The sequence below is a fragment of the Somniosus microcephalus genome, chromosome 19, assembly GCF_052327205.1.
Source record: "Somniosus microcephalus isolate GS21.2 chromosome 19, FLI_Smic_1.0, whole genome shotgun sequence".
NCBI lineage: Eukaryota > Metazoa > Chordata > Chondrichthyes > Squaliformes > Somniosidae > Somniosus > Somniosus microcephalus.
Window position 1 is genome coordinate 21,751,400 of NC_141005.1, and position 24,943 is coordinate 21,776,342.

At 43.4% G+C, this 24,943-nt stretch overlaps 1 protein-coding gene across 5 annotated transcripts in view; it reads left to right on the forward strand.

Moving 5' to 3' along the window:
* Positions 1 to 24,226, forward strand: part of coro1cb (coronin, actin binding protein, 1Cb) — a 200,612-nt gene extending 176,386 nt beyond the window's left edge. For all 5 annotated transcript variants that reach the window (XM_085961354.1, XM_085961358.1, XM_085961355.1 and 2 more), the window contains 5 exons: positions 1,997 to 2,101; positions 8,573 to 8,718; positions 17,762 to 17,819; positions 20,435 to 20,668; positions 23,558 to 24,226. In XM_085961354.1, coding sequence (XP_085817480.1) covers positions 1,997 to 2,101; positions 8,573 to 8,718; positions 17,762 to 17,819; positions 20,435 to 20,668; positions 23,558 to 23,677 — 663 coding nt within the window. In that variant the 3' untranslated portion in view covers positions 23,678 to 24,226. The remainder of the gene's footprint in view (positions 1 to 1,996; positions 2,102 to 8,572; positions 8,719 to 17,761; positions 17,820 to 20,434; positions 20,669 to 23,557) is intronic.
* Positions 24,227 to 24,943: the final 717 nt, after the last annotated feature.

The window sequence follows — 24,943 nt, forward strand, 5'->3', positions numbered from 1 at the left end:
ACACCCTCATAAATCTCCTCTGTACCCTCTAGCACAATCACATCTTTCCTGTATTGTGGTGACCAGAACCGTACACAGTACTCTAGCTGTATTGAAAAGCTCAGCTAAGCTTTTTCCAAGGGAAATGTTTGGGCCTAGTTTTTTTTTTTTTTTTTTTTTTTTTTTAAGATGTCACTTGGCTCAGTGGTAGCATTCTCAATTACTTTGTTAGGCTGTGGGTTGAAGCCCCACTCCAGGATTTGAATTTATAATCTCGGCTGACACTTCAGTGCAGTACTGAGGAAGTGCTGCATTGTTGTGAGATGCTGCCTTTTTAGATGAGACGTTGAACCAAGTGGCGGACATAAGATCCCATCGCACAATTCAAAGAGCAGGGAGTTCGCCTGATACATAAATGCAGGGTTTTTTGATCAGTTGTTCTGTACTTCAATCCTGTGTGTTGCAGTACTGTTTCTGACCACCATGTGGCACGGAAGTGCCTTTTAACCATTTTGTAGCAACTCCTGGTTTTACACAGGTTGGTGGAGCCTTTGAATAACTATAGCCTTTATCCCACACTCCCAAACATCTTCCTTCGTATTCCACATACAGTTTATAATTTTTAAACTGTCTGTTACCATCATGCTTCATACCGTGGCTGGCAAAAACACAACTGGGTGGCAGTTCTTTTTGTTCAGAGGTTTAAAGGTCATATTTCGATTGTGAATCATGTGCATTATCATGCGTTTATCCCTACTGCCAGAATCTAATCTAATCTTTTTCTGTCCGTGGTCCTTTTAATGTGTTTTGCCACCCAACTACACGATGCCCTCAACCACCACTCATTGTTGGATTCACTTCAAAGTTGGGGCTTCCATCCATCCCACAGCAGCAAAGCCACCCTGGTCAGCCGCAAGTGACATCCTGAGTGCCTGCAGCCGCAGCTCGCTAGCTTTCCTCATTACCCTCTACCTCACCGCTGCTTTCCATGCCAGCGGGCACTCCAATCTCCTCTGCCGCTTGTTCACAGATCACCTCTGTGGCACAGTTCTCCCTTACGGTCCCATTCCTATCTGTCTCAGTGCATCTGATGCATCTCAATGGTGTCTCTGCCCATGCCTGCGCACTTATCTGTGCTGTACCCCAGGGCTCTATTTTTGGTTCCCCGTCTCATTCATTATTTATGAACTTCCCTTTGGACATCCATAAGCACAGGGTCAGCTTTTATGTTGTCACTTATTGCTCCTACATTTAACTCTCTGCCCCTATCATTGACTCCAAGATTGATGCAGCTTATAGAGGGTTAAATATGAGGACAGGTTGCATCGACTAGACTTGTATTCCCTTGAGTATAGAAGATTAAGGGGTGATCTGATTGAGGTGTTTAAGATGATTGAAGGATTTTGAAAGTGTAGATGGGGAGAGAAACTATTTCCTCTGGTAGGGGAGTCCAGAACAAGAGTGCAAAGCCTTAAAATTAGAGCTAGGCTGTTAATGGGTGATGTCAGGGAGCACTTCTTAATGCATAGGGTAGTGGAAATCTGGAAAACTCTCGCCCAAAAAAACTGCTGAAGCTCGGGGTCAGTTGAAACTTTCAAAACTGAGATTGATGGAGTTTTGTTAGGTGAGTATATCGAGGGATTATGGAACCAAGGCGGGTAAATGGAGTTGAGGTACAGATCAGTCATGACCTAATTGAGTGGCAGAGCAGACTCGAGGGGCTGAATGGTCGCCTGCTGTTCCTATTGTTGCTATACTATCTGTGCATCTGACATCCACTCCTGGACCAATCCATAACTTCCTAAAGCTACGAATTGACAAAACTGAAGCCATTCTGCCTGTGTTCAGCTAAGAGCAGATCGGCAGCTGCTGTCTTGATTATGCTGCACCACACGGGGATATCCAGCAGTTAGGGAGCTGTGGTTAACGGAAGGTGGGGGGGGGGGGGAAACAACAATTTGCAAATATATTTTTCAGTGTTTGCAGAGCTTTTACTGATTCTAGATTCTCTTTCTAGCAAAACATCCAGGAGCCCATAGCTCTACACGAAATGGACACCAGCAATGGCGTGCTTTTACCGTTCTATGACGCAGACACAAACGTCGTTTACTTGTGCGGAAAGGTAAGAACTTGCGTCCTGGGTACTCTGAGCATCCATTTTGTTAATTTCGCCGTTACAAGCAGGACATCGCAACGCAATATTTAAAGACCTCTCCAGCAATGAACTAATTCTGGAGTTTCCTCCTTCGAATCACTGCGCTGTCTTTTTAAACTGCTTTCGTGGTGCAATAGCATTTCTTTGTATGTGTCTGGCTTCCAGTTAAAGCCTGTTTCACAGAAGCTGCAGTATCCAGACGTGGCTCTGTGATCAACGCTGAATATTTGCAGCTGCTGAGAGCATCAGTAAACTTTGACCACTAGGGGGCTCGAGTTAGCGACCCGGCGTTATTGCTGCTTCCCCTCTTGGCATAGCTCAGTCTAGTGATCAATAGGAATTATTTCCTGCTAAGACTAAGTGTAGTGTTTAAAATCCCTTCGCTCTTGAGGGACTCTTGCATCGCACTGAAATACTGCTGAAGTTCCAAAATTAAAAACTTAAGGGCCAGGAATACACGGCAGGTCCGTCAGTCAGTATCTAAAAAGAGAGACTTGTTATTCCTTGGATGGACACGCCCTCAATATCATCTGGCTTCTGATGAAAAGGCTCCACCCAAACTGTTAGCCTGTCACTTCTTCTCTCTCCAGAACCTGACCGACTTGTTTTAATACAAAAAGAAAAAAGAAAATACTGCAGATGCTGGAAATCTGAAATAAAAACAGAAAATGCTGGAGATACTCAGCAGGCAAGGCAGCATCTGTGGAGAGAGAAACAGAGTTAACGTTTCAGGTCGATGACCTTTCGTCAGAACTGGAAAAAAGCAGGAAATGGAACAGATTTTTAAGCAAGCGTAGGAGCTGGGAAAGGGGGGAGGGATGAAAGAACAAAAGGGAAGGTCTGTGATAGGATAGAAGGCAGGAGAGGGTAGGAGATATTCAAGGCAAAAGGAGATGGTAATGGGACAGGTTAAGAAACAAAGGATGGCTCTAGATGAAGTGTAAATTGTGCAGGCAGAATGAAAGACAGCTGCCATGTGGGACTTGTTTTAATGATGCTGCTGTACAAGCTGGTTCCACTGGGTGGTGCTGCCTTGCCATTTGCTTCTTTTATGTGCGTGCGTGTGTAGAAATCGCAGCATACAACCTGGACCGTTCAGTTGCATCGTACCTGTGCTGATGTTAGCTGTTCGACTAGAACCGTCTACTTTAATCCCATTTCACTGTCCTGTACCCTTTTATATTACAGCACAGAAGGAGGCCATTTGACCCATCGTGCCAGTGCTGACTCTTTGAAAGAGCTATCCATTTAGACCCATTGCCCTGCTCTTTCCCCATAGGCCTGTTAATCTCTCATTTTCCAATAACATATCCAGTTTCCTTCTGAAAGTTACTACTAAATCAGCTTCCACCACCAGAAATACTTTTCCAGGTCCTGTTTAAATAATATTACGGTCTCTGCTTCAAAGGCCATTTGTGACAAAGGATCCCATGTTCTAAAACAACAAGCTGAAAATATTCTTCTAACATCCCCCTTTGTTCTAATAATTCAGTGTCTATCGAATCTTTGTTAAAACCATCTTTGACTATTTGCTTCCTTCGATCGTTCAAAATTCTGAACGGTTTTATCGGGTTCTCCCCTTAACCTCAGTAGGGAAAAAAGCCACCTTTGTCATAATCGAACCTCTAAAGCAGGTACCATTCTGGTGAAACTTTCTTCTGTGCCTTTTCCATGGCTCCAATATCCTTCCTATAATGGATGCCATATAATGCAGAGTCTTTGTGGCCTTTTCCAGTTGTGCACACTCAAAGCTCTGTGTATGTGCACCCCTGGATTTCTCCATTCCTCCTCTCTGGGTATTATCGTGTAGGTTATCGCTCCTTTCATTGTTAAGCACACGGCTTCATGTTTCCCTCTACTGAACTGCATCTGCCATCTCTGCTAACCTGTCTGTCTTCCTGCAACCTCCTGCATTGTTCCTCGTAGTTTGTCATGCCTCCTAATTTACAATTTGGATATCATTCTTCTTGTGCCTATATCCAAATCATATATACAAAATGTATCATCAACAAAGCAACTTGGTTTGGCAGAATATAATCTCAAAACCCCAGTAAAATTTGAAGAGTCCCGTTTAATAGAATCTGTAAACCGGGGCTCTGATCTTTGCAGACTCGACGTAGAGTGCATTAATGTGCCTTATTTCTAGTGAGACACTTCAAGGGGCTTTAAATTAAAAAATTAACCCTTTAATCTAAAGAAAAGTTGAATTCCAGATGTAGGTAGGGTTTTCCCATTGGATTAGGTTTTAAGATTCTGTGCGTGATAGCTGCAGTAAGTGTCACTGAACTTAGTTTGACATAGTCACAAACTATAAATAAAGCCTGTATGTTTAAATAGAACCACAATGGTGGCTAAAGTTACAGTATTAAAAATAATTGACGGTAATTTTAGGTGCTCCGCTCCATTTCAGCAAAAGAATAATTGTTGAATAATCCAAAACAAAAGGAGGCCATTTGGCCCATCATGCCTGTGCCAGCTCTTTGAAAGAGCTATCCAATTAGTCCCATTCCACTGTCATTTCCCCACAGCCCTGCAAATTTTTTCCCTTCAAGTATTTATCCAATTTCCTTTTGAAAGTTATTATTGAATCTGCTTCCACCACCCTTTCAGGCAGTGCATTACAAATCATCATAACTCCCGGAGTAAAAGAAATTCTCCTCATTTCACATCTGGTTCTTTTGCCAATTGCCTTAAATCTGTGTCCTCTAGTTACCGACCCTTCGGTCACTGGAATTAGTTTCTCATTTACTCTATCAAAACGCTTCATGATTTTGAACACTTCTATTAAATCTCCCCTTAACCACCTCTGCTCTAAGGAGAACAACCCCTGCTTCTCCAGTCTATCCACATAACTGAAGTCCCTCATCCCTGGTACCATTCCAGTAAATCCCTTTCACCCTCTGTAAGGCCTTGACATTCTTAGTGTGGTGCCCAGAATTGGACACAAGACTCCAGTGAGTTATAAAGGTTTAGCTTAACTTCTTTACTTTTGTACTCCATGCCTCCGTTTATAAAGCCATGGGTCCCATATGCTTTTTTTAACAGCCTTCTCCTCTTGTCCTGCTACCTTCAAAGATTTGTGTACATAGACCCCTGCCTCTCTCTGTTCCTGTACCCCATTTAAAATTGTACCATTTAGTTTATATTGCCTCTCATTCTTCATACCAAAATGCATCACTTCACACTTCTGTGTTAAATTGCATCTGCTATGTGTTTGCTCATTGCACCAGTTTTTCTGTGTCCTCCTGCAGTCTGTTACTATCCTCCTCATTGTTTACTAGATTTCCGAGTTTTGTGTCATCTGTAAACTTTGAAATGATGCCCTGTATACCCAAGTTCAGGTCATTAATATACATCGAAAAGAGCAGTGATCCTAATACCGAACCCTGAGGAACACCGCTCTATACTTCCCTCCAGTCTGAAAACAACCGTTCACCACGATACTCTGCTTTCTGTCTCTTAACCAATTTCATATGCTGCTGCTCCTCTAATCTTATAGGCTTCAGTTTTGCTAACTAGTCTATTATGTCGAAAGTCCACATACATATCAACTGCACTACCTTCATCAACCCTCTCCATTACTTCCAAGAACTCAATCAAGTTAGTCAAACACGATTTGCCTTTAACAAATGCGTGCTGGCTTTCATTTATTAACCCATATTTTTCCAAGTGACAATTCATTTTGTCTCGGGGATTATTGTCTCAAAGTTTCCCCACCACAGACATCGGGCTGATTGGCCTGGAGTTGCCGGGTTTATCCCCCTCCCCTTTTTTTGAACGTATGTAACATTTGCAATCCTCCAGGCCTCTGGCACTGCTCCTATATCTAAGGAGAATTGGAAGATTATGGCCAGATCTTCTTCTTTCTCCACCCTTAACTTCCCTCAGCAACCTAGGATGCATTGCATCCGGACCGGAAGACTTTTCTACTTTGAAGGGTGCCAACCTTTTAAAAATATCTCTCTCTATTTTTATCCTATCCAATTTCTCTCCTAGTTCCTTTTACTGTGACATTGGCAGCATCCTCTTCTTTAGTGAATACAGATGCAAAGTGCACATTTAGTACCTCGCCCACACCCTCTGCCTCCACAAGATGATCTCCTTTTTGGTCCTTAGTCAGCCCCACCCTTTTAACTACTCTTACTCTATATGTTTACAGAAGACTTTTAGGTTCCCTTTTATGTTACCCGCTAATCTCTTCTCCTACATTCTCTTTGCCTTTCATTTCCTTTTTCAGTTCTCTACTCTATTATGAACCCGACATTTATCATAAGCTTCCTTTTTCTATTTCATCTTAATCTCTTTATCTTTAGTCATCCAGGAAGCTCTAGCTTTGGACTTTCTTCCTTTTCCCCCTTGTGGGAATGTGTCTAGTCTGTAACCGAACTATCTCCTCTTTGAAGGCCTCCTATTGCTCATTTACTGACTTACCAGCCAATCTTTGGTTCCAATCCACCTGGGCCAGATCCCCTTTCAACTCGCTGAAAGTAGTCCCCCTCCAGTTGATCTTTTGTTTGGAAGCCCCGCACAGACTATTCCATTTGAGCCAGTTTCATTTGAAAGAGAGTCCCTCTCTCTCTTTGCTGTTCAATGAAAGCTAAATTCATGGTCCGATCAAGCTGCTACGGTTTTGTTTCAGTACGGCGTGCTGGCGTGGAGGCTTGGATTTTCCAAGGCATCTCACTGCTGACTAAAAGATGCTGCTGCTAAGTATTGTGAGGTTACCGTGCTCTTCCAGTGGAGGTGAGACAGTTTACCCACGTGCCCGTGGTTGTGTTTTTGATCAAAAACGTGTAGAAAAGTGACAGTTCGTCAGGAGTATTTCAGGGCAGGGTTTAGACTAGTCCTGCCAGCGAGGGGAAAAAACAAACCTTGGTAGAGAAGGTCCAGGCCTTGGGCATTGGGTGGACTGCATTGGTCTGTGAAAATTCCCTTTCCTAGACTATGAATCAGCTTTATTGCTCTGTGTGGCACAGTGTATCTAATGGATAGCAATTGGTTGCAAAAAAAAAAACAGCAAATAAATTGTCAAATCAACATTTTCTGGCAGGGCATGTCTTCTCCCTCCCTACCCCACCATGAAGAAAACCACAAGTTTGGAGATACTGCTATATTGGGAATTCTACCACCAATTAAATCATTCACCCTCCTTTAATTCTATATTTTAGACATTTAAGAATATATCTATAATGCTTTATCAATTTTATTTAGTAAATGCGCAGCTGGTCTCGCTGTCTCTCTTCAGCGTGTTGGTGGAGAGAGGCTATTTGTGTTGATGTTGCATGCAGGTTGTAACCAGTGTTGACTGCGGAGTTGATGCTGCTCTCAAGGTGTGTAGTGAAGTTTGTAGTGACTCTTGCACACAGCCGGCAGTGATGTACTTGGGTTGAGAGAGCAGTACACACACTCGGCTTGTACTGGGACTAATTCCCATCTCTGTTCCTCATTCTTCTTGGACTTCCGTTTTCAATGTGCTTATTCATATTGTTTCTACACTTTTTTTGTTTCAAAAACCCCCCCCCCAAATGTAGCTTATTTTTCTCACATTTTCTTCCTAATCAAATGGTTCAGATTCGGCTGAGGAATTCATGAAGGAAGATAACTCTGATATGGTGTAGAAGCAGTGTATGGGGCGGAGACTGGTTGAAGTGGTCTGTCTAGGTCCTGGACACTGACCTATATCTGGGGGAAAGGAAGAAGGTGGAAGGAGGGAGGGAGAAGCCACATGGAGCGGAAAGTCCTTTTCTTAAAGTCATGTAAAGTTGCTAGCACTCAATAGAAAACTGAACCAAATAATTTAATATCTGAACATTCAGTACCACCTTTATATTTAGAAAAAGAACGAACCTCCATGTATACAGCACCTTTCACATCGTCAGAACATCCAAAGCACTCCACGGCCAATGGATTACTTCGAAGTGTAGTAACTGTTATTTTGTAGGCCATGTCACCATTGGTTTCCCCATCATCATTGGTAGCGCTGTGAATATTAATTTATTCCTTATTAAGGGGGAGTCTTCCCATCAATGTACAATTTAAAAAATGGAACAGTGAAAAATGATGACGTGCTTAAATGTACATTATTTTCGCGAAGAGCCAAGTGACGACCACCTGTGGTCTTAATTTCTAAAGGGAAAAAAAATCTGTGTTTAAACTATATTTTAATTTAAAGCGGCAAGTCGTGCAGCTTTGAACAGCTACTGGTCTGAGGGAATTAATTAATATACACACCGTGAAAGTGACATGGCTGTTGGAGCATACTGGGTCACTGATCAGCTCTATGCTACCTGGTTTTAACTTTTTTTTTTCCCCCAGCCCACCCAGTGAGGATGCACACATGGGTTTTGATTTTCAGTTCTTTAGAAAGAGTCTTTATGATTCAGTGATTTCTGCAATGAGTCCACCTTGAGGCTTAACTCAACTTCTTGCTTAAAACAGGGTGACAGCAGCATTCGCTACTTTGAGATCACCGATGAAGCACCGTTCGTCCATTACTTAAACACGTTCGGCAGCAAGGAGCCACAGCGAGGGATGGGATACATGCCAAAAAGGGGCCTTGATGTTACCAGATGTGAGATTGCCAGGTAAGGGGCGTTGCGCTGCAGTTCTAGTGAACTGTGGCTTTTTTTAAACCACGTCTTTCCTTTCCTGCAGGCTATTTCTATCCTTCAACTTCTTTTTGTGCAACACATACATTATTCTCTTCTGATGGGAGAAAGGAACCTGAGAAGTCCAGAAGACAACATTGATGATGAATCCCTTCTTGCAAACGAGCTATTTGGTTTGGATTAGCAAAGTTTATATTCACCTGTGCCACACACCATTCATTCCTCCCTCCCTCAGTCAGGAAAGTGAGCAAGCTCCCTGATGTTGAACTGCTGCCTTGTACTAATACTGGCAAAGTAAATCAGTAAACCATCAAAGGCTAGCAGATGAATCTTTGATTTGGAATTGGGCCAGAGATTCACTATTCACATCTAAGTTTTATAGATGCCTGAAATTTAGCTCACCTCTGAAATGCATTATGTTATCCAGTCCAAAATATATAAAACAGTTACAGAAACCAGTCACAGCAAGAATGCTGTACAGTGCTGACCAGTGATTACCAAAAGCCATCAAAGATGAAGTTAGACACAGCTGTGTTGACCAGTAGTGGCTGAGTAGCGCACTCGCCTCTGGTTCAGAAGGTTGTGACTTCAAGCCCCACTCCAGAGACTTGAGCACAAAATCTAGGCTGGCATTTCAGTGCAGTACTGAGTGAGGGCTGCACTGTCGGAGGTGCCGTCTTTTGGACGAGATGTTCGATCGATGTGTGTAAAAGATCCCATTGCACTATTTGAAGAAAGGCAGGGGAGTTCTCCCCGTGTCCTGGCCAACATTTTTTTCCTCAACCAGCATTACTAATGCAGATGATTTGGTCATTGATTTAATTGTTGTTTGTGGGATCCTGCTGTGCACAAATTGGCTGCCGCGTTTCCTACATTACAACAGTGACGACACTTCAAAAGTACTTCATTGGCTGTAAATCGCTTTGAGATGCCCTGAGCAACATTCCCTATCCACGCAGCCCGGGCCTGGCATTTTCAATATTAAGTTTCGCGCATGCGCATAATTGTGAAGGAGCCACGCACCCCAAAAAAAAAATAAGAGGAAACATTGGTCCTGAGGTTGTGAAAGGTGCTATATGAATGCAAGTTCGTTCGTTCTTTCACTAATTAGTACTTTATTAACACGTCCTTGAGTACACGATTGTTGCCATTAGAGGTATGCATTGAAGAATCCACAAAGCTCTTGTGTAGATATTAACTGACGGTCTAAATTGTTGCAGGTGCAAATGTAGCTTGTTTATTTCTGCATTCGCTGAGTTGTGCTTTATAACGGTCTAACTATTATGCTTAGTGCCCAGGATCACCATACAGCTAGCACGGTTAAAGTTTACAGTGTGTGTTCAACGTCACCGACAAGTTAACAGCTTCAAGTATACCAGCAGCACCCTACAGTAAGGTGCAACCTTCTCCATCCGGTAGATTGGCTGCTTAATTTCCATTAGAGTGCCCAGCTCCACTTGAAAAGTCTGTGGCAACAAGGTCGTAATCATTCTACGATAGCAAAATACTGCGGATGCTGGAAATCCAAAATAACAACAGGAAAACGCTGGAAAAACTCAGCAGGCCAGGCAGCATCAGTGGAGAGAGAAACCGAGTTAACATTTCAGGTCGATGACCTTTCGTCAGAACTGGGGGAAAAAAGCAGGAAATGGAAAGCAAGTTTAGGGGTTGGGAAAAGGGGGAGGGGATGTAAGAACAAAAGGGAAGGTCAGTGATAGGATAGAAAGCAGGAGAGATTAAGAGACGAGACATTCTGTAGCATCATAAACAAAAGACTTATAAACTTCCTTGAGGAGCACAATGTCTTGAGTAAAAGCCAAATTGGATTCCTGCCAAACTATAGAACATCAGATCATATCTTCACCCTACAGACCCTAATTGACAAACACGGTCACCATAACAAAAGCAAAATCTACGCATGCTTTATAGATTTCCAGAAGGCTTTCGACTCCATCTGGCATGACGGTTTATTCCTGAAACTTATCGAAAGCGGGGTAGGGGAAAAACATATGATGTAATTAAATCAATGTATACAAACAACAAATGTGCAGTTAAAATTGGAGACAAACAAACAAAATACTTCCCACAGGGGCGGGGGGTGACGCAGGGCTCGCCAATCTCACCGACACTCTTTAATATTTACATAAATGAATTGGCAAAACTACTTGAACAATCTACAGCACCCGGCCTCACCCTATATGAATCCAAGGTTAAATTCCTCCTCTATGCAGACGACCTGGTTCTGCTGTCACCAACTAAGGAGGGTCTACAGCAGAACCTGGATCTGCTGGAGTCGTACTGCCAGACTTGGGCCCTGACAATAAATCCCCAAAAAACCAAAGTCCTTGTGTTCCAGCAAAGATCCAGACATCAGGGACCCAAAATAAATTTCACGCTAGGAACAACCAAAATTGAACAAAACACTAACTACACATACTTGGGCTTAAAAATCAGTTCTACGGGAAACTTCAAACTGGCTGTGAATGAACTGAAAGAGAAAGCAAGAAGGGCTTTCTATGCCATTAAAAAATCAATCCAAATAGAAATCCCAATTAGCATTTGGCTAAAAAATTTCAAATCAGTAATTGAACCAATTGCACTCTATGGCAGTGAGGTATGGGGACCGCTAACACAACAAGAATTTGCAAAATGGGACAAACACCCAATTGAGATCCTACATGCAGAATTCTGTATAAGTATCCTCCGGACTCAAAGGAAAACAGTAAACAATGCATGCAGGGCGGAACTAGGCCAATATCCATTAATAATCACTATCCAAAAAAGAGCCACCAAATCACCTACAAATGAGCAACCCCCAATGCTATCACTACGACGCCCTGAAATGCCAAGAGCTGACCATAAAGAAGAATACCCTCAGTCAACTAGTCCTGGGACTCAGTGAAGTAACTACTAACACTACTAACAATAACCAACCCCAGGACAGTGACAGCGTAACACAAAGAATTTGACCCAACACAATCGTTGCTAAGCAAAAGGAAAAATATCTGACATATTGGGCAGAAACAACAAAAACCCAAAGCAAACTCAATTGCTACTTGGCCCTAAACAGACAATACAACATAGCTGATTACCTGACCATGGTAAAGGACAGCAAACTGAGAAAAATCCTGACAACGTACAGACTTAGTGAACATAGCCTGGCGATCGAAAAAGGTAGACACAGGCAGACCCGGCTACCAAGAGAGGACAGGATATGCTCTCACTGCAGTCAGGGAATGGTGGAGACAGAGATGCACTTCCTCACAGCTTGTAGAAAATATCAGGGCATAAGGGAGAATTTCTACCCAAAATTTACAAAAATATGCCCGGAATTCAGAAAATTGAATGACGACCAAAAACTCCCATACCTACTAGGGGAAGAGAGAAGTTGCATAACACTAGCAGCACACTATGTTACAGCTTGCCATAAACAGAGGGACAACCACTAAATATAAATTATATGAAAGTATATTTATACACTCAGGGATATATCTGTTTATACACTATGGATAGATCTGTATTTTTGTGAACAAACATGAATGTTTTCCGATGCTTTGGCAACATAAGATGTAATTTGTCATGCCAATAAAGCGATTCGAATTTGAATTTGACATTAAGAGATATTCAAGACAAGGGGAGGTGGAAATGGGACAGGTTAAGGCACAAAGGATGGCACTAGATGGGGTGTGAATTGCGCTGGCAGAATGAAGGGAGGGAAGAAAAAACAAAGTGTGGATTAAAAAAAGAAGAAAATATATATGTGATAGGGGCCGAGGTTATGATCTGAAATTGTTGTATCTGTAATCATTCTAACCTAACCAACCTTGTACGTATGTTATCTGTTACTCTCTCTGTTCAGAGACTTGAATTGATAGATAACTGTGATGCACTTTGAAAGTTTATTTTTGTCAGATTAACTTTTTCTTTAAACTTTCAGCTTTAACTCTTGACCCTTCCTCAGCTTAGCCCTGCTTCTTAAGCTCTTGAAATTTCTAACACCTTTTTTTTTCGTGTGTCAAAAGCATGATCCATTTTCACACTTCACTTCACAAAGCGAGACCCCCCCCCCCCCCCCCCTTTTTCCTTGTTTCATCACCAAGGTTCTGTTGCATGGATTAATTAAAAGGCGTCATTTAGTTTAGACATATCAAGGACTTAAATGGTCGAATTCTAATTACTTTGACCAAAGTAAACTGATTGATTAATAAAAACAGAAAATGCTGGCAACACTCAGTAGGCCAGGCAGCATCTGAGGAGAGAGAAACCGAGTTAATGTTTCAGGTCGATGGTCTTTCATCAGAACTGGAAGATGTTGATGAACAGCTTTTAAGAAACTACAGAGCCAGGGAAAAGACAAAGGGGCATTTTCTGTTTTTATTTCAGATTTCCAGGATCCATAGTATTTTGCTTTTGAACAAAAGGGGAGAGGTCTGTTATCATAGAATAGTTACAGCACGGAAGGCCGCCATTCAGCCTGTCGCGCCCGTGCCGGCTCTTCAGCTAGTCCCACTCCCCCGCCCTTTCCCCGTAACCCTGCAATTTTTTTTCCTTCAGGTACTTCTCCAACTCCCTTTTGAAATCCGTGATTGAGTCTGCCTCCACCACCTTTTTCAGGCATTGCATTCCAGATCCTAACCACTCGCTGAGTAAAAAAGTTTTTCCTCATGTCGCCTTTGGTTCTTCTGCCAATCACCTTAAAGCTGTGTCCTCTGGTTCTCGACCCTTCCGCCAATGGGAACAGTTTCTCTCTATCTACTCTGTCCAGACCCCTCATGATTTTGAACACCTCTATCAAATCTCCTCTCACTCTTCTCTGCTCTAGGGAGAAGAGCCCCAGCTTCTCCAGTCTATCCACGTAACTGAAGTCCCTCATCCCTGGAATCATTCTCTCAAATCTTTTCTGCACCCTCTCCAAGGCCTTCACATCCTTCCTAAAGTGTGGTGCCCAGAATTGAACACAATACTCCAGTTGAGGCCGAACCATGGTTTTATACAAGTTCATCATAATATCCATGCTTTTGTACTCTATACCTCTATTCATGAAGCCCAGGATCCCATAAGCTTTTTTAACTGCTTTCACAACCTGCCCTGCCACCTTCAACGATTTGTGCATCACATACCCCCAGGTCTCTCTGTTCATGCACCCCCTTTAGGATTGTACATTTAGTTTATATTGCCTCTCCTCATTCTTCCTACCAAAATGTATCACTTTGTACTTTTCTGCGTTAAATTTCATCTGCCACGTGTCTGCCTATTCCATCAGCCTGTCTCTGTCTTCTTGAAGTCTATCACTATCCTCTTCACTGTACTTCCAAGTTTTGTCTCCTCTGCAAATTTTGAAATTGTGCCCTGTACTCCCACAGCCAAGTCATTAATATATATCAAGAAAAGCAATGGCCCTAGAACCGACCCCTGGGGAACACCACTGAATATCTTCCTCCAGTCCGAAAAACAACCGTTCACCACTACTGTTTCCTATCGCTTAGCCAATTTCGTATCTATGCTGCCACTGTCACCTTTATTCCATGGGCTTCAACTTTGCTGGCAAGCCTATTATGTGGCACTTTGTCGAACGCCTTTTGGAAATCCATGTACACCACGTCAACCGCATTGCCCTCATCAACCTCCTCTGTTACCTCATTTAAAAAAAAAAAACTCGATCAAGTTGGTTAAACACGATTTGCCTTTAACAAATCCGTGTTGGCTTTCCTTAATTAATCCACACTTGTCCAAATGACTGTTAATTTTGTCCCTGATTATTGTTTCTAAAAAGCTTCCCCACTACCGATGTTAAACTAACTGGCCTATAGTTGCTGGGTTTATCTTTGCATCCTTTTTTGAACAAGGGTGTAACATTTGCAATTCTCCAGTCCTCTGGCACCACCCCCGTTTCTAAGGAGGATTGGAAGATTAAAGCCAGTACCTCTGCAATTTCCACCTTCACTTCCCTCAGTGTTCTAGGATGCATCCCATCTGGTCCTGGTGACTTATCTACGTTAAGTACAGCCAGCCTTTCTAGTAACTCCTCTATCAACTTTTATCCCATCCAGTATCGCCTCTACCTCCTCCTTCACTATGTCTATAGCAGCATCTTCTTCCTTGGTGAAGACAGATGCAAAATTCTCATTTAGCACCTCAGCCATACCCTCTGCCTCCATGCGTAGGTCTCCTTTTCAGGCCCTAATCGGCGTCCTTCCTCGTTGAGCCGGAAACATACTGATCCAGAAAGTTCTCCTGAACACACTTCAGAAATTCTTCCCCCTCTCTGCCCTTTACACTATTACTATCCCAGTCTATATTAGGATTGTTGAAGTCCCCCTTTATCACTATAGTTCATGAATCTCTCTGCAAATTTGCTCCTCCATATTTTTCCCGATAGTTGGTGGACTATAGAATATGCGTAGTAGTGTAATGCCACCTCTATTATTTCTTAACTCTCGCCATATAGATTTTGTCCTTGACCCCTCCAGGACATCCTCCCTCTCCAGCACTGTAACATTCTCCTTAACCAATACTGTCACACCACCCCCTATCTTTCCTGAACACCTTCTATACAGGGATATTTAATGCCCAATCCTGCCCTTTTTTGAGCCAGGTCTCTGTTATTGTCATGACATCATATTCCCATGTGGCTATTTGTGCCTGCAGCTCACTTAACCTTGTTTACTACGCTTCGTGCGTTCACATGCATACACTATAAACCTATCTTAGACCATCCTGTGTTCTTAGTCTGACCCCACCTAATACCTTACTATTTATTATTTTAGTGCTATCCCTCTCTCCCAATCCTTTGTGCCCTTTGTTTCTCCTTTCTAATGCAGCATCCTAGTGCCCATCCCCCTGCCAACTTCGTTTAAACCCTCCCCAACAGCACTAGCAAAACCTCCCGCGAGGACATTGGTACCGGCTCTGTTGAGGTACAACCCATCCGGCCTGTACAGGTCCCACCTTCACCTGCCCCAATGCCCCAGGAATCTGAAGCCCTCCCTCCTGCACCATCTCTCCAGCCACACATTCATCTGCTCTATCCTATTTCTATACTCACTCGCACGTGGCACTGGGAGTAATCCAGAGATTACTACTTTTGAGGTTCTGCTTTTTACACTCTTTCCTAGCTCCCTAAAATCTGCCTGCAGGACCTTATCCCAATGACCTACATTGTTGGTACTGAGATGGATCACCCCCCCCCCGCCCCTCTTCAGAATGTTCTGCAGCCATTCAGTGACATCTTTGACCCTGGCACCAGGGAGGCAACATACCATCCTGGAATCACGTCTGCGGCCGCAGAAACGTCTTTCTGTTCCCCTAACTATCGAATCCCCTACCACTATTGCCTTCCCAATCTTCCTCCTCCCCCACCCCCCCCCCCCCCCCCCCGTACAGCTGAGCCACCTCTGTAGCCATGGACTTGCCTCTGGCTGTACTCCCCAGCGGAACCATCGCCCTCACCAGTATTCTGGTTGGAGAGTGAGATGCACTTGGGACTCCTGCCTGGTCCTCCTTGTCTGTCTGACGGTCACCCATTCCCTCTCTGCCTGCACACTCTTACACTGCGGGGTGCCCACCTTCTGAAACGTGCTATCCACGAAGCTTTCAGCCTCGCGGATGCACCACAGTGGCACTAGCTGCTGCTCAAGCTCTGAAACCCGGAGCTCGAGCTCCTCCAGCCGACGACACTTCCTGCACGTGATGTTGTCCGGGACACTGGAAGCGTCCTGGGTGTCCCACATGGCACAGGATATGCATTCTGCGGGACTGAGGTGCCCTGCCATGTCTCAATTTAATAGGCTATTAACTAACTTACAGAAATAAACTTAAGACTTAAGAGTCTTAAAAGTCGGACCTACCTTTATCTCCAGCCGCTTCTCTCGCTCTCAAAGTCTTTATTCACACAATTATTTATATTTATATTGATTGGTTTATCTAGTTACATTAGAATAAAACGCTAACACTCACCCACCAATCACCTACCTGCAGTCCTGTGACGTCGCTCCTTGCTTTTGCTGTTCTTTTGGAATTCGGCGGATTTGTGTCCGCCTCCTCTGCCGCCGTCCTGCTGGCCATACGCCGATAGGGGATCCAAGCACCAGCCCACACCTCCTCCGCTCCCAGACATCCTCCATTACCAGCATCTGCTGTCCGGAAGAAAATGGGAGCGGTGGCTAAGGTCTAAAGTTGTTAAACTCGAGTGTTCAGGCCAGACGGCTGTCAAGTGCCTGGTAGAAAGATGAGCTGCTGTTCCTGGATCTTGCTTTGAACTTCATTGGCATAGTGTAGGAGGCCAAGGCCAGAGTGAGGGTCTTTATTCGCCGCTCACAATGCGGTCTCCTGTATATTGGAAGTCCAAACGCAGATTGGGCCATCGCTTTGCTGAACACCGCCGTTCAGTCCGTAGGTGTGACCCTGAGCATCCTGTTGCTTGCCACTTTATTTTCCATCCCAGTCCCACTCTGACCCCTCTGTCCTTGGCCTCCTCCTCTGTTCCGATGAAGCTCGACGCAGGTCATTTGTAAATAAAATAACATGACAATTGCATAATGTAAGAATACTGTTGCTCTGGGATGAGCCAGAAGTTCATGTCTATGTAAATAGCAGGAATTAGTTTGTCATGTGCATCCCTGTTTGTACTGTGGCTTTTTACAACCCTCCCTAGCTCATCTGGCATACCCGTGTAATAAATTTTAAGTATTATGTAAAGAATAATGGTTAGCAGTTTCATTAAGGTCAAGTGATTTGTACAGCATCTGAAACCGGAGATGAGATTACAGCCTTGAAATCTCTCCAGTCTCCACTTAATTTTTAGTTTTTTTTGGTGGAGGTTTCAAGGGGTGTTACTGTCCGCATTGGGCAGGGTTTACTGACTTACATACATAGACTATTGGTGTGTTATATTGACACTGAACAATGCTTTGCTGTTATGGATTAGTGATATATTTTATACAAATTAATTCAATACTGATGTGACCTTTTTTTGCATCAATTTTGTTAAAGTATTTAAAATATGAATTTCTATTTGCAGGTTTTTTAAACTTCATGAAAGGAAGTGTGAGCCAATCATCATGACTGTACCAAGAAAGGTGGGTGACATTTTAGCTTTTAAAGCAGAACCTCAGTGCATGTGCTTCTCTGTATAGCCAGAGATGGTGTGATGTTAATGATTGGTGTTGATTCCACTGGTGACTAAGTGAATGAAGGCGGTATGGTGCTGCTAAGAGGCCTGAACGGAGGAATAGGCTAAATATTGTAAAGAGGATATGTGATGGTGAGGAAGGGGCAGAGCAACAATAAAATGCTGGTACATTGATGATTCCTCAATACTGGATGTGCTATTAGGGTCAGGCACCCAGGTAGAGGCTGGGAACTTCACGGAGGAGGGCGATCATAGGAACCTAGGAACAGGAGTAGGCCATTTTTTTAAATATTCGTTCCTGGGAATGTGGGCGGCACTGGCAAGGGCAGCATTTATTGCCCATCCCTAATTGCCCTCGATGATGTGGTGAGCCACCGCCTTGAACCACTGCAGTCCGTGTGGTGAAGGTGCTCCCACTATGCTGTTAGGGAGGGAGTTCAAGGATTTTGACCCAGCGATGATGAAGGTACGGCGATATATTTCCACATCAGGATGGTGTGTGACTTGGAGGGGAAGTTGGATGGTGTTCCCATGCTCCTGCTGCCCTTGTCCTTCTAGGTGGTAGAGGTCGCAGGTTTGGGAGGTGCTGCCGAATTTAGCCCCTTGAGCCTGTTCTTGAGTACAGGAGTAAAGAACTCTTACTCCAATTATATAGGGCCTTGGTGAGACCACACCTGGAGTACTGTGTACAATTTTGGTCTCCTTAACTAAGGAAGGATATACTTGCCATAGAGGGAGTGCAACGAAAGTTCACGAGATTGATTCCTGGAATGGCGTATGAGAAGAGATTGAGTAAACTAGGCCTGTATTCTCTTGAATTCAGAAGAATGAGGGGATCTCATTGAAGCGTACAAAATTATTACAGGGCTTGATGGGGTGGATGCTGGGAGAATGTTTCCCTTGGCTGGGGAGTCTAGAACCAGGGGCCACAGCCTCAGGATAAAAGGTAGGCCATTCAGGACTGAGATGAGAAGAAATTTCTTCACACAGAGGGTGGTGAATCTTTGGAATTCTCTACCCCAGAGGGCTGTGGAGGCTCAGTCATTGGGTATATTCAAAACAGAAGTTGATAGATTTCTGACTAGTAAGGGCATCGAGAGGGATATGGCGATAGAGCCGGTGAATGGAATTGAGGCAGAAGATCAGCCATGATCTCATTGAATGGCGGAGCAGGCTCGAAGGGCCGAATGGCCTACTCCTCCTATTTCTTATGTTCTTATGCCATTCAATGAGACCATGGTTGATCTGCAGCCTAATTCCATATACCCACCTTTGCCCCATATACCTTAATACCTTTGGTTAACAAAAATCTATCAATCTCGGATTTAAAATTAACAATTGATCTAGCATCAGTTGCTGTTTGTGGAGAAGAGTTCCAGTAATCAGTGGGCAAGTCACTATTGCTCACCGGCAAGAGGTTTGGGAAAGTGTTATTTGCTTTTTCTGCAACAGAAATGTTGTAAATGGAGGAGGGCGGGGGGGCAAAGCGAACTAGGAATGGGAAATATTGCCCCACCCCAATGCCACAAAAAAAACAAGGACTATGCCACTGCATCAGTCATGTTCAATAAAGAACAGCCATGAATGTTTGTGTTTTGGGTATTTGTGAATCTAGCCGTTGCCCAGCCCTGCCTACAATCCCTTGTATTACAAGTTTCCCTCGATTTTTGATTTCCTTTTTGTAAAGTTGTATATAACGGGGGCACCTCTATCATTCGGTTGATATGAAGGCTTCCTCCGTGTGTAGTACAGGAAACTTTTTTTTTTATCCGGGACCGGCGTGCTGCCAGTTGATCAACAAGTCCGGATTACAGAGAGGTATACTTACTAAGGTACGAGAGCCCCGTACACGGCCACAGATCCAGGCGTCCCTGTTGCATGGCAACAGGTGCAGGAACCCCGGTTACACGGCCATTAATATGAAGTAAAACTTACCTGAATGTACTCCTGAATTTTGCCGGTTGAGAGATTTCCGGTTATTTAGGTGCCGGTAAAAAGAGAGTTTCCTGTACTTGCCACGTTCCATGGATGTGACATATTAAGTAATGAATGGATCGCGCAACAACATGGGGGGTGCGGCTGGAGGTTCCACACCCTCCCCAGAAGCATTCCTTCAACCAGATATAGTTTGTCGGTAAAATTTACAGTTTTTTAATTAACCCCGTGCTGAATAGGAGCTAGGTGATCATTATATCCCACATAGCACCACTTGGACTCCAGCGGTTCAAGGAAGCTCACCCCATCATCATCTCGGGGGCAACTACAGGTGGGCAATAAATGCTGGCCTTGCTCGCAATGCCTGTATCCTGAGATTTTTTTTTAAACTCATGGCATTAACTGTAACTCGTCTAGTCGTCTCTTAATGTCAGTTTTCTAATAATTGCATTTTTTTTTCCTTTTCATCTTGCTCACCTTTTTTGCTGCTTGTCCAGTCCAATCAGAGGGCTGTCCATCATGTCCCATGGCTTGTGTATCCTGTCTCTAGGCTGATGCACGTTTGTTTCTGTTAATTTCTGATTGACTTGTGAAATGATTTATGCTTTTCCCCCCCATCTTTTCTAGTCTGACCTTTATCAGGATGATCTGTATCCCGATACGCCTGGACCAGAAGCAGCGATGGAAGCAGAGGAATGGTTTGAAGGGAAAAACAAGGACCCCATTCTCATCTCCCTGAAACAAGGCTACACACCTGGGAAAAACCGAGAGTTTAAAGTCCAGAGGAACCGTTTAGACAAACCACAGAACAAAAAAAATGAAAGTGGCAGCACTCCCATGAAGGGGACCACAACCAATGCAGTAAGTACATCCTTCAGGCTGCTGTGGTTTCTACTCTCAATCCTTCTAAGCTCCAAATGCACCTCCTAACAAACTGACCCTTCCCAAGTATCGAAATCCAGGCTTGCTGCACTGGCTCCTCTACTCTGACTCATTCTTTTAGAAACTCAGAAGCGCGGAACTCGTTAATTCCATCCCGCCTTCCCCGCTTACTACAATCTGTGGCCTTCTAAAGCCCGAGCTTGCATAATGTAACCCTTAGTCTTGAATTGCCACGCTTTCTCTCGTACTCTTTCCAGCCTTGGTGTCACGCACAGTGGGCCTTGCTCTTTCACCTGGCTTTGTCAATTAAAACAAATCTAGTGTCAGTCATCCCACCCCTGGCAGCACTGTGCTATTAACTTGTTGGGAAGCTTTTTAGAAGGTGCGAGGAATTGAAGCCACAAATTTTGAAGGTGGCAGGACAAGTTGAGAAGGCTGGGTTTTTTTTTTAAAGCATACGGGATCCTTGGCTTTATTAAGAGGCACAGAGTACAAAAGCAAGGAAGATACGCTAAACCTTTTTTTTTTTAAGTGGTTAGGCCTCAGCTGGAGTATTGTGTTCAATTCTGGGCACCACACTTGTTCTCAAACGAGGCAGGAACTGGAACTCTAACCATAAATGTACTTTCAACCTGACTTCTCTCCAAACCATATATCTGAAATGGGTACTCCCAGTTCAGGCAGTGCCTTGTTTCACTTCAGTGTACAGCCAGTCCACTAAACACTGCAGGTTTCTCTTCTGATAAGCTGCCACCCTGCTTCTTAACCACAAACTAACGATCAGGAAGCTCCCAGTGTTGGGCCCCATACCACAACAGCCATCTGCCATCTAGCACGACAAATAAGTACACCCCCCCCCCCGCCCTCCATACCCATTGCTGCATTATTTAATTTAAAATAAAATGCTGCCTACTTTATATTTGTGAATAAAACGCTGGAAAAAAAGTGTTTCTCCAAAATTTCTCAGTGCTTCACACAATTAATTACCTTGTGACTTGTGTAGGTAAACTTGGCAGCCATTTTGAACAGAGCAAGATCCCACAAACAACACGATGACTTAACCAGTTTTTTGATGATTGGTGTTTAACAACCAGTTGAGCCAAACTGATATTGATGTGTGGGCCATTTCCCGTGATGTAGTCAAAAGCACATTTGTACTGTAGTGACCCCATTCAATCATTTTGTAAAATGCAAAGCCTGTCCCCATTAAATCAGATTTACTTGCTCGAGGCAGGACAGCTGATGCAAGATCAATGACACCGGTAACAGCCGAGCCAAGTCTCAGCTAATTGCATCCAGGTCCTCGGGTGAAGGAAAGTAGAAAATAATTAAAATGGGTGCATTTTTAGGTAGGGTTAAAATTAGACCAATAGAAAGAGAGTGTGTGCATTTATATAGTGCCTTTCACGTCCTCTGGAATGCTAAAGCACTTCACGATCAGTGATTTGCTTTTAAGTGTAGTCACTGTTGTTGGGTAGGCAAATGTGGCAGCCAGTCAGCTCTCAGCAAGTTTCCACATACAGCAATGAGATAAATGACCAGATAAGCTGTGTTGGTGGTGGTGATTGAGGGATCATTGTTGGCCAGGATGCATGGGGAACTCCCCTGCTGCTCTTCAAATAGTGCCTCGGGATCTATTACATCCACCTGAACAGACAGATGGGGCTTCGGTTAAACATCTTGTCTGAATTATCTTTGGACGAAGGAAAGAGAGTTTTATATCCAATCATTATTGTATATAGTGAAAAGCTGAGGCCCCAGTACAGATCCCTGGGGAATATCACTTGTTACATCCTGCCAGTCAGCAAACAAACCCTTTTTCCCTACTTTCTCTCACTTCCCAATGCGTTACCAACCCATGTATCGATGTTGCCTCCAATTCTGTGCGCTTTCATTTTGCTAATCTTTTATGTCAAACTTTATCAGATGCTTTCTGGAAGTCCATATAAATAACATCCACAGACACGCCCCTATCTACCATTTTATTGACCTCCTCAAAAAAATTCAGCTAGATTAGTCAAATCCATGCTGACTTTCTTTGAGCAGTTGGTGTTTTTCCAAGTGCTCAGTCACTTTCTCTGATCATAGATTCCATTAACTGCCCCACAATTGATGTTAAACTGACAGGTCAGTGTTTATCTGGTTTCTCCCTCGTTCCTTTCTTAAATAATAGTGACATTTACAATTTTTGAATCCAAAGGCGCAAATCTAGTGAGCTTTGGAAAATTGAGTAATGCATCTGCAATTTCCTCACCTATTTCTTTTAATACCCTACAATGTAAACCATCAGGTTCTGGAGATTTGTCTGTCAAGTCCGATTATTTTCGCCATTACCATTTTATAACTTGTATTAAATCCACTAAGTTCCTCCCCGTGACTTATTTTTAGGTTCTCTTGTATTTTGTCTACTTCCTCCATTGTGAAAACAATTACAAAGTACTCACTTAAGTCAGCCATGTACTTCTTATCCATTATAGTCTGGCCTGCATCCCTCTTGAATGGACCCACATTTCCCATTACCACTCTCTCTTTCCCTTAATATAGTTATCAAAACATTTGCTGTTAGCTTAGATACTCTTGGCAATTTGTTTTTTTTCATATTCCATTTTTGCACCTCATTATGTTCCTCCACCAAATATAAACTTTGATCCTCTACCGCCTATCTCCAGAACTTGGTTCTTCATGGAAATGTGCAATAGCTAATTAAGAGTCGTTCTTGCAGTCATGTTTGTAACCACTACCACTTTTCCAAGGGCAGTGCTTCAGTATGGATGTATGTTGAGAAAAGTTGCCCTGTGGCCACATTGAGCCAATTTCAATACTGTACTGAAAGATGGGAGATTAAGTGTTGTCTTTTTTTTGTTTTAGAATTCGGAATCCAAGTTGGATGAGTTGTTGCAAGAGGTTAAAACTCTGAAGGCCACCATCGCCAACCAAGACGAGCGCATTGCCAACCTCGAGGAACAGATGGCCAAGATCGCTATCTGAAGCCTGTATTATGCTTAATGATGGGGGTATAATTGTCTGGTGTGGATTATCGGGAATCCTCCAGTCGCCAAAACGCCAACCCTCGCTACCCTGCCATTGATGGAAGCACCCTTCAGCATTCCAGTATCAAATTGCCCTCCTTTTTCTCCTTTCTCACTGGACTAACTTTGTTACAATTTGGAAACACGATACACTTTTTTTTTTAATAGAATTTATTTTCAGGATTTTTAACAGAGGAGACAATTGTCTCTTTTTTTCTCCACGCTTTCCACATCGAAAAAATGAGTTTTTTTAAAATTCCTAACTCAAGTCCTATGCATATATAAAGGTGTGCTCTACTCTAATACTAGAGTGATTTCCAGGTTATACGGGCTTGTCTGTCTCTTGTCTGTCAGGTACCTGTTTTTAAAAGTGACTACACATTCCATGTACAAGTGTACAGCACCATTGAAGAACACTTAATGGGTTCCGCTCTTATAGAGCAACAAATGGTGATCTGTCATTAAATATACTTCCAGTTACAAAGATAAAACATTGATTATAAAATTACTCTGGTGTTTTGTGTTTTTTAAGGAACAGGAGGCACGGTTTAGAAAGCACTTGCATTTGGTTTGGCTTATTTCATTTCTCTCTCCCAGATGTAGACTCTTAGACCAGTATCTTTCCCGAGTGGAAGCTCTTCATGTACAAGCCTAGCCACTGAGTGTCAGCAGACTATTTGACGTACACTGAGCGAGGAGCCAAAACTGAGCCTGACACTGTCCTCATCACAAGTCCACATGTGTTTTCCAACACTGCAAACAGGAACCCTGGCTGATTTTCCTCTTTCTGACACGAGCGCTGTGATACAAGGACATAACCCAAGAATTAGGAGCAGGAGTAGGCCATATGGCCCCTCGAGCCTGCTCCGCCATTCAATAAGATCATGGCTGATCTTCAACCTCAACTCCACTTTCCTGCTCGATCCCCGTATCGCTAGCATTGTGCGCTTACTAACTGTGTGGCTGAGGTCAACTAACTGCAGCAGTTCAAGAAGGCGGCTCACCACCACCTTCTTGAGGGCAGTTAGGGATGGGCAATAAATGCTGGCCTTGCCAGCAACGCTCTCATCCCAGGAACGAATAAAAGAAAACTCAACACAGACTGTGAATCACACCTGAGGTCTCCCTGGTGTCAATGGCTCAATAACACACTGGGCCAGCGAGGAGATCCATCTGATTTTTTTTTTTTTTTTTTTTTTTTTTTTTTTAACAGCTACTAATTCTT